Consider the following 10,152-nt stretch of genomic DNA (forward strand, 5'->3'; position numbering starts at 1 on the left):
ACCACCACCACCCCCCCGGCAGGGGCGCCTCCCACCAGCCTCCTTTACAGACAAGGGACAGAGGTAGAGGGCTCACGGCAAACTCCGGCAGATTTTTTTCCAGGTTTTCTTCTCCTCCATCTAAAATTGTAGCAAGAGAGGTGCGGAGGACTCTGGAGAACACTTCCAACTGCTGGCAAGCCGTGGAGACGCTGGTGATCTCTCCCTGGTATCCTGCGTCGGAAATCAGCTAAAAGGCACAGAGGTCAGTGCACAAGGTGTCAGCACGCAGGGACCACCGTCAGAAAGCTGGCTTGTCGTCAGTGTCTGGGGAGGCAGAGCCAGTACTGGGAGAGGGCTCGCACAACTCATCGTGCGCCCAACTGCCACTAACGAGATGTGTGACCCAGACCAACCGTTGTTCTCCTCGTTTCTTCATGTGTGAGACGTAGGGGACAGAGCAGGCACTTTGAAAAGGGTCCTTTCTGGCCAGAGCTGCCTCTGTCATAAGCCCCTGCCGAGTCCTAGTGCACAGCCAATGCTGGGCCAAAAACAGAGACAACTCTCGGCCCTGTCTTTCTCCGATTTACGGTTACCAAAGAGAAACAAGACCATCACCAACTGCACAACGCGACCTTTCACGGGCGAGAGAACAGCAAGCACCCCCCGCAGCCGCTCCTCAGCAGGCCTCCTGCCCCACCCCAGGCCAGGGCAGGCCTCACCTTCACTGTGAAGTTGAGCATCAGGCAGTCCGGATGGGCTTCCGCCAGCTTGTAGAAGAGGTCCCGCCACGTGGTGTGCGCGATCATCTGCTCCAACCACGCCGGGGTCTGCAACACACGCCCAGCCCGACGGGACTCTCACCTCGCAGGAGGCGAGGCTGCGCTGTCCGACAGCCACAGGCCGTGAGCCTCGGGAGCCTCTAGCTCTGTCCCAAGTCCCCAGAGCTGGTCACGGCCACACGGTTAGCTGAGCATCACAGCTAGGGCACCTGAATGCCTCTGACAGCTTTTGGACCCTGACTCAACGTCACAGGGGCCACGAGGCACTTGCAGGAGCGCACCAGGGTCCAGCGTAAGCCTGTGTGCAGCGGTACCACGAGCCCACGCAAAACCAGCTGTGTTGCCACAGAGCAGGGTCGCTTATTACTTTGTTTAATGTATTTGTTGTTGGTGTTGTTGAGGATATACACAGTAGAACACGCACCAGTTGCACAGTTTCTGCACATACATTTCAGTGACACTAACATGACGTTCCTCAGACCCTGCAACCACTGTCACTCTGCTTTTCCAAACGGTTCCTCCCCGTCACAGACACTCACTGCCGGCTCAGGTTCCCATCTAACCTTGCGAGTTGCTGTCAGGCTGACTCACAGAGATAGGTCTAAAAGAGCACACTGCTCAAAGCAGACCTGCTTTACCAGTTAAGCTGAACTAGTGTTGGTTTTAGGAAGGCTTTTGGTTTAAGGTTTAAAGATGATCTCAGGGCAACCGTTTTGGGGGTTTTATCCAGCCTCCATGGCTCCAGAAAGTCTGGAGTCCATGAGAATTTGAAATTCTGTACTGATCCAGATTCTTCTACACAATCTTTGATCAAAACATTCAGTAATGGTACCAGGAACCATGCAATTCACCTGGTCATGGTAAAGGAGGCTGTTGGTCATGGTGGTGATGGGACATGCATACCATGAGACAGAGGTAAGTTAAACAGTGCAGGTGGCCTTCCTGTCACCTGTGACGGTGACCAAAGTGCCTCTCAGTCTCCCACCATGTGACTGACAGCCCAGGGCTGCACTCTGAGTCCACCACTCCACCTCGGCCAAAGCCAGGCTTTCCACGGGCTGCTCCCAGCCACCAAGCGGGCCAGGCAGGGACACAAAGGCAGGCCCGTTACCAGGAGACATGGGGCCCTGTGATGGGTCACTGTGGCACACAGCCTCCCACTGCCCCTACCGACCCTTTCTGAGAACTGCTCTGCAATCTAAGACCCCTCCCACCCCACTTTCCTCCCCCCACATCACCTTCCTGGGGCAGACCTGCAGCACCGTCCACCAGCACCCTGGCCTCTGCCTGCCCCTCCCCACGCCCCCGAGGTCTCCTCCACCATCTCTCCCCATTCTTGCACCTGCTTCTCGGAGGGACCTGGATGAACACGGCCCCCGCCCCAACCCTCAGAGGGGTGGGAGGGTGAACCCGCTGCTCCTCCTGCCCACCTCCATTCGTGGGCCTCTCACTACCCTGACCGTGACGTGTGAAGGGCACCTTCTGTCTCCCACCCTGGTGGCAATGCCACACTGTTCTTTGCCTGCACAGTATGGCGCCCAAGGTGCTGGTACTAGGAAGAGACACTATGACATTCCTTCCCCTACACAATATGGCACCCAAAGGGCTGTTTTTAGAGGAAGATACGAGGCTGTTCCTCTGCTTGCACAATACGGTGCAGGTACTAGGGACTGGTACCAGGGGAATGATACCACGCTGTCCCACGCCCACACAGCATGCCGCCTGAGGAGCGGGTATCCCTCACCTCTCCTTCTTCCGTAAAGATAGAATCTGCCTTGCGGGGGTCGAAGTGTTTGATGAGTAAGCTCTTCAGGTGGTTTTCCACAGTCTCCTGCACCTGCAGGGGCTCAACACCTGGAGGAGAACACAGACAGCGACATGGAACAGCCGCCCTCAGCCACGCACAGCACTCCAGAAAGGGGCGTGGCTCTTCCCGGAACGGAGGATCAACACAGCTCCTGTTTAGGGGCATGGCGCGTACACACACTTGCTAATGACGTTAGATGGTAAGGGGCAGGATGTAATACTGTGACACAGAAAAGGCAGTGCCATCTTCCAAACCTCACCAAGGACAAACGGTCAAAACTGGCAGGTGGGAGGTGGAAAAACGTACCCTACAGTAAAGTGGGCGCAGGTGGAGGCCAGCAAGGGGCCCCTCGCACCTAACAGCGGGACAGCTCGCTTCAGGACAGTCCTTCGGTGGTGTCACCTGCACCTGCTCAGTGCACCTGCAGGCGTGCTCTACTTTGGTCATATTAGTGCAAAGCCCTAACTGTAGCCAGTCCCACGCTAGCCCTTATCTGCTGCCTGCTACAGCATGTCCCTTAGAAACACTGCACATCCACGGTCTAACCCTGCAATTCACCAGCACGGCAGGGAGAACAGCTGACGAGAAGCATGACTGCCTGCGCGCTGCTCCCCTCAGCGACGGAATCAAGGTAAGAACCAAGCAGGTGGGGATGGGCAAGAAGCCCGGCCTCCACACAGACGACACCTACACCCCGGAAAACCAGAGCACCTTCCCAACGGGCCAGCACACCCAGAATCCAACAGCCCGTCAGAAAGGTCTGTTGAAAGGGGAGGGCTAGCAAGGACGGGGCCTCGCACCTGTCTGGATGAGCCACTCGGCCAGCAGGTTCACGGTCTGGGCCACAGCGGTGTAGTTCTCTGACAGCAGCTGGATAACATTCTCTGGAGACCCTCCCGCCTGAAAATACCTAGAGAGAGCGAGAGGAGCTGGAGCAGCACCGCGACTGCAGGTGGCCTGAGGGGGCGGTAAGAGGCTCAGGATGAAGGCAGGCATGTGACGAAGACTGTTCAAGGGGGGCCTACCACCGTCCATGCCAGGAGCACAGTGGGGACCCTTTCACACACCGTCTTCTGGCTCGACTGCAGAGGTGTGCGTAAACCACCACCCCATCCTCCCAACACAGACAACCATCCGCACACACCTCTTCAGCGTGTTAAAGATGGAGGGCTCCATTATATAATCACGGGTAGAGAATTTATGGAGGCATTCCTGCTGGACCTCGGCGTCATCTTCTCCCTCTCCATAGTCATCCTCCTGCTGGGGGCAATGCCATTAATATGAATATTCCAAACAATCTCACCTTGTTGTTGGGGGCTGTCGATTCTGACCCCCGTGCCCCGTGTGAGAGAGTGGAGCTGCCCCTTAGGGTATCCTAGGCTGCAATTTTTACAGGAGCAGACAGCCAGGGCTTTTCTCCCACAGAGCCACTGGGGGTTTGCACCACCGAGCTCTCGGGCGGCAGCTGAGCACTTTAACTGCTGCGCCCACCTTACAGCCGCGTAGCACTGTTTCTAAAGGAGCCCCCACGCATGAGTTGACTTTCTCAACAATCTCATGAAGTAGGCAGGACAGGAACTGAGTGGCTAAGAAAACACCCCTGGAATCACCGCGAGTGCCTGTGCACTGTGCGTCCCCACTGGCTGGTGAGCTGGGTGCCACAGCAACACCAGTTAGGTAAGCACTCGTGTATCCGCTCCCCCCACTGCACAAAGATGGTGGCAGAACCTCTTCCCATCGGGCTGCTGTGAGGATGCCATGAGCTACCTTTGGACATGACACTGTTAGGAGCTCAACAAGTGTTCACTATTATTACTGTCCTCATTACTATCATCTCAGGCACATCCTGTAACACTTTCTTATCAAACTCCTAAGGAGCCCTGGCGGCACAATGGTTAAGTTAAACACTTGGCTGCTAGCTGAAAGGTCAGCAGTCCAAACCCACCAGCCACTCCACGGGAGAAAGATGACACCGTCTACTTCTGTAAAGATGACAGCCTTGGAAACCCCGTGGGGCAGGTCACCTCTGTCCCCTGGGGCACTGTGAGTCGGAATCCACTCCATGGCAACAGTTAAATTCTTCCACGGTGACTCTTGAAGGTACAGCCATCAGTCCATCCCTAGAAGGCACGCATCACCAGCTCGCCTCAGTTCAGCGGGTTGGCTGCGTTCTCATCTCAAGGTGCTTGTAGGCAACCGAGGGACCTAACGGCCAGGCCAGCTTCTCCCTCTGCTGATGACAGTGGTGGGCTGATTCCCAGGCCCCATCCTAATGCTGGCATCCTAACCAACAAGCAAATGCTTTCTGAACCCTTACTTTGGACTAAGCACGTGCTCGTCACCCCAGGAAACCTAAGAAAACTGTATGACAAGACATGACTGTCTTTCCAAACAGTTCCCCAACTAGTAAGGGGAACAAGCCTTACTCAAGCTAAACGCAGTTAAGGGCTGGGCCACACGAGCAACCCATGGCCCAGGGTCAAATCCAGCCCCTTTCTCAGTTTTTATAAATAAAGTTTTATTGGAACACTGCCATTCCCATTCTTTTCCCAAATTCACTACCGGTGAGTCGGAGACCCCCTCCTCGGGTTTCCGAGGCAGTATCACCACGGAAGTAGATTGCCCAACCTTCCTTCTGAGGGGTTGCTGGCGGGTTTGAACTGCCAATCTTCTGGTTAGCAGTCAAATGCCTCAGGTACTATGCCACCAGAGCTGCCCCCATTCTTTCACTACTGTCTAAACTTTCACAACTAGGCCAATAAACAGCATCATGATAAAAGGAGAAAATAATGAAGTTGTCAAGCATTTCATTTTATCAAGATCCACAATCAATGGTCATGGAAGCAGCAGTCAAGTAACCAAATGACATACTGCACTGAGCAAATCTGCTACAAAAGACCTCTTTCAAGAGGTGCATACGAGGTACACACAACAAAGGTAAGTAAGTACTTTCACACACAATACTACAGTATCACTGGTAACACACATTAACCCATAGGTAGATACCTAGGTAGACGGCAACACGATCAGGTACACACCCAGGACCATATACAGGCCTGGCAGGTGACATTTCTACATCCGTATCCGTATGTGCTATAACAATGTCCATATACATAATAGAGCTAAGAGGGGGCAAAGTTAGGACAGCTTCCCAGCCACAGGCAAACACCTTGAGAGAGTGACTTGCTGGGCTCGTGGGCTCAGGACCATGGTCGTGGGGGACATCAAGCTCAACTGGTATAACATACTACACAAAAACTGTTCTGCACCCTACTTCGTTGAGTAGCAAACGGGGTCTTAAAAGTTCGCGAGTGGCCATGTAAAATCCAACAACAGGTCTCTTCTCGTTCAAAGCACAGAGTGAAGAATATGAAAGATGAATGGAAACAATTAGTCCCAGGGACTGGTGGACCGTGGCAACCTCAGCATGCATGGCTCTGAAACCTGAGGAACTAGCTGACCATCAGCCAGCCCCATCAACCACCTGGAAAGGAGTCAAAATTGCAGATCCCGGACAGAGTGGGAGAAAAATATGGAACAAAACTCAAAATCATAAAAGAGATTTTGATAGAGAGACTGGTGAAACCCCTGAGACTATGGCCGTTAGTCACCCTTCAGGTCCGGAACTGAACTCACTCCCGTGGCTTAACTTTCAGCCAAACAAGAGACAGGACTACAAGGTGAACAATTACCCCAGGAGGTTAGGACAATCAACCACGGGAGATGAGAAGGGCAGTATTTGCACATGGAGACAGCTCAGAGGGCAGGAATACACAGGAAGGAAGGACACAGGGAAAAGGTAACCACAGGGAGGAAGTAGGAAGAGAGCTGTTCCACTGTTGGAATTGCAATCAATGTCATGTAACAAAATGTGTATGAACTGTTGAATGGAAAACAAATTTGCTCTGTAAACTTTCATCCAAATCACTATTAAAATTAAATTAAAAAAAAAAAAGAGACCTGTTAAAGTGTTAAAGTGCAAAGGTGACACTTTGAGGACCAAAGTGCACCTGACCCAAGCCCTGCTATTTTTAGTCACCTCATATGCATGTGAAAACTGGACAATGAATAAGGGAGACCAAAGAAGAATGAATGCCTTTGAATTACGGTGCTGGTGCAGCATACTGAATACACCAGGGACTGCCAGAAGGACACACAAATCCGTCTTAGAAGCAGAGCCAGAAGGCTGTTTAGAAGACAGGACGGTGAGACTCCACCTCACGAACTGTGGACAGGTGCTCCGCAGGACCAGGCCCTGGAGGGCATGCTTGGTCAAGGGTCTGCGGAAAAGAGGAAGACCCTCCACGAGGTGCACTGACACAGCGGCTGGGACAGCGGGCTCAAGCACGGAAGGACGGGCAGGAAGGCGCAGCAGCAGGCAGCGCGTCATCCTGTGGTGCACGTGTCGCCACGAGCCGCAGCCAACGCCGCAGCACCTACCAACAAGGGCCGCTTGCCCGCTACTCGGCACAGGTGAATGGTCGCCACAGAGACAGACCTGCACGGTCTAAAATACCTACCCTCTGGTCCTTTTCAGAAAGGCTTGCCCATCCCTGCTCTGGACTGCCATTCCAGGGCGCTGGGGACAGACGGAGCAGGCTCCTGTGGAGACGGGGGTTCTCCTCTCAGACCACATTTGTGGGAAGCCTTGAGGAAGGTTCACCCAGACATCCTTCCATGTCTGTACTCTGCACTGCTACCACCACATCTTCTCGTGGGCCACCTACCTGCTCCTAAGCCTAGAGGTTAGCCCGGGTTTCTCTCCTGAGCCCCTGACTCAAATGTTTACTAGTCTCACTTCCATGTGACTGTTCTGCTAGTACCTCAGTTAGGTCCCAAACCAAGCCCAACTCATGCCTAAAACCAGATATTCCTACAACCACTGTTTTAGTAAAGGAGTCCATCACCTACCCGCCACCCCAAAGCCAGAAACCTGGGAGCCACCCTCAGTTTTCCCTTTTTCTCACCCCAACACACGTCCTGTCACAGCCACCCACCAATTCTCTCTCCCACACACTTACGCAGTTTGGCTCTTTCTCCCTATTTGCATCCACAGTTCTTCATCTAATGCATTTTGCACCAGTAGCAACTTCCCCTACTGGCTTGAGCCTGCCTTCCAGTCATCTTTCATGTGGATGCCACATTATCTTCAGAAGCCCCAAATCTGAGGTCACACTCCCCTATTTAAAGTTTCCTCTCTCAGGATTTAAAAAAAAAAATCCCACCATGGCCTTGCCCTTCCCGGTCTTCACTGGTCCAGGCCCGTTTCTTGCCCGTTTGCCCCCTGCAGCCACACGGAACTGTCTGCATCTCAGCAGCCCCTGAGCTTAACTTCACAGAGGTCTCCTTACACATCTTCCGGCCTCCAAGAAGCCACCTAACATGGAGCTAAGCGCACAGAATGTGGGACACACACCTCGATCGACCACGATCTTTCAAACCCCAGCTCATGCCACCCCTCTGTCACCTCCCGACTTTCTCTCTTTCCTCCAAGCAGGGTCACCGTTCGAATGAGCCTGAACTGAACATCGGGCCACCCCTCTCACCAACGAGAGCCCGCTAGATCCGTGCGCCAAATGAGGACCAGGATGAAAGCTCGGCGTCAGCACAGTCCACACCCGGCTCTACCATTCCTGAGGAACTCGTGTGTTCAGTCTTTCAGTGAGGGCACGGGCCTCGATGACCCTGAAGACATGCCCCAGTTCTAACACTCTGCAGCCTGAAAGCTCAATGTGACAAGTACTAGGACATTCCCAATGGGCTGCCCCAAACACTAACCCACCCTAAGACCCTAGGTCTGTGTTACCTGAATCCTGGCCCCTGGGCAGATCACCAGGCGTTTGGGCCTCACTTTCTTCATTTACAACTCCAGCCTCCAGGGGGATGAAGGCACCTAGGACAGGCCCTCAATGAGCCTTTACGGCACCGCTGGGATCCTCCAACGCTATGGAACCCTCCAACACACACGCCACTCGTGTCGCCCCTGCCCTTAACTCCTGGACGTGCACTTGCAGAACCTGCTCCCTACTCTACCTCAGACTGCTGCCTCCACGGGCGGCCGACCGTACAGGACCACGCAGCCCCCAGAGCACACCCCGCATCTTCACATCTCTGTACCGCGCTTCCACTGCCCTCTTCTAAGGCCCCTTTCAGTGAGGGAAACCACCTCTCATCCTTTCCTCCTTCAAAATATCCCTCGCCTTACAAAGGGGTCCCGTTGGGCCAACTCTGGGGTAAGTTGGTTCTGACATAAGTCAAATGCCTCATTGTTCTTTTTTTTTTCAAATTTCCATTATTATTGCCTTTTACTAAAAGTATCTACATAAACCCAGTCTTAATCTTTGAGGGCACGTTATCGCTGTGCCATTGTATGTAAGACATACCGCTAACGATGAGCTACCAATCTTTCATGTTTGTACCACAAAACCAAAGACGACCCTCCGAAGCGATGAGTCAGGGACCACCTGTTCTTCCCAGAGGTAACTAATCCTAACTCCTGTGAGCAAGCCAAGTCCTCGGTGTCACATCAGATCCACCGGATAGGTGTCCCGGGGTGGGGCGCCAGAACGTGGACCTCGGGGAAGCCCTACCATGAGAATAACGCTGGATGTACCTCGATCTTCAGGGGATGTGGCCCTGGTGGCGCAGGGGTTGAGCACTTGGCTGCGAACCAAGAGGGCAGGGGTTTGAACCCACCAGCCACTCCTCGGAAGGAGGATGGAGCAATCTACTTCCGTAGTGATACTGCCTCGGAAACCCAAGCAGGGATCGCTACGAGTCGGTCCGACTCGACGGCACATGACAACAACAGTGGCTCCGCTGAAGACAAGCCCTGGTGATGTGCGGTGAAGACGGCGTGGAAACCACACCTCTGGGAGTGGAAGGCACCTGAGGGCACCCAACAAAGCGGCCTGCTCCCCGCTCTGCTCCGACGCCAAGCCCTGGAAAGCTCGGCTGTCCACTTTTCCAAGTCACGGAGCCCAAAGGACAAATGCAATCAGCCCGGAACCCGACACGTTTCTGGTCGACCAACCCTGAACCATGCAAAAGTGCCCAAAGTTCTGCTTTCCCGCGTGACGCTGACCTGCAGCTTCTGAAAGAGCGAACTCTAGTTTGAAGAGCCGGTGCGGCCGAGTCTACCCGCCATGGGGGACCAGCGCTGCGCGGGAGCCCAAGTGGGCAAGGGGTCAAGTCGTGGCCGCATGGGTAACCAGCCAGGACCCTCACCGAGCGCTGGGGAAACTGAGGCATGGACGCTGCAGGGGTCTCCCGAGCCTCCTCCGAGAGTCAGGACGGGCCCCCCTGGACCACCCAACCCCACAGGGGAAGGGAGGGAACAGTGGACCCCTGGGGGACAGTGGCGTGCGGAGGGGCGGGACTACGCAGCCTGGGGGCGTGGTCGGGCCGCGGGACGCGCCGGGCTGTGCTTGAACTACTCGGTGACCACGCAGGCCAGCCCGCCGGCGACGGAGACGAGCAGTCCTCCTCGGGGGGCGCCCCCCTCACCTGGCCTCCGTCCGCCTCGTCGCCCCACTCGGCCGCGCTCCCGAAGTAGTCCTCATCCGTGATGGCGCTCGGCGCGGC

General features: G+C 54.6%; 1 protein-coding gene across 1 annotated transcript in view; it reads right to left on the reverse strand.

The window, feature by feature from the left end:
* The window catches only part of NELFCD (negative elongation factor complex member C/D), a gene marked incomplete at its 5' end in the record, with an annotated part of 15,049 nt that extends 4,897 nt beyond the window's left edge, over positions 1-10,152 (reverse strand). Inside the window, 6 exons of the mRNA XM_007951520.1 lie at positions 36-229; positions 702-809; positions 2,506-2,615; positions 3,369-3,478; positions 3,713-3,828; positions 10,075-10,152. Coding sequence (XP_007949711.1) covers positions 36-229; positions 702-809; positions 2,506-2,615; positions 3,369-3,478; positions 3,713-3,828; positions 10,075-10,152 — 716 coding nt within the window. The remainder of the gene's footprint in view (positions 1-35; positions 230-701; positions 810-2,505; positions 2,616-3,368; positions 3,479-3,712; positions 3,829-10,074) is intronic.

Source organism: Orycteropus afer, unplaced genomic scaffold (genome assembly GCF_000298275.1).
Source record: "Orycteropus afer afer isolate SDZICR_OR568_19922 unplaced genomic scaffold, OryAfe1.0 scaffold00295, whole genome shotgun sequence".
NCBI lineage: Eukaryota > Metazoa > Chordata > Mammalia > Tubulidentata > Orycteropodidae > Orycteropus > Orycteropus afer.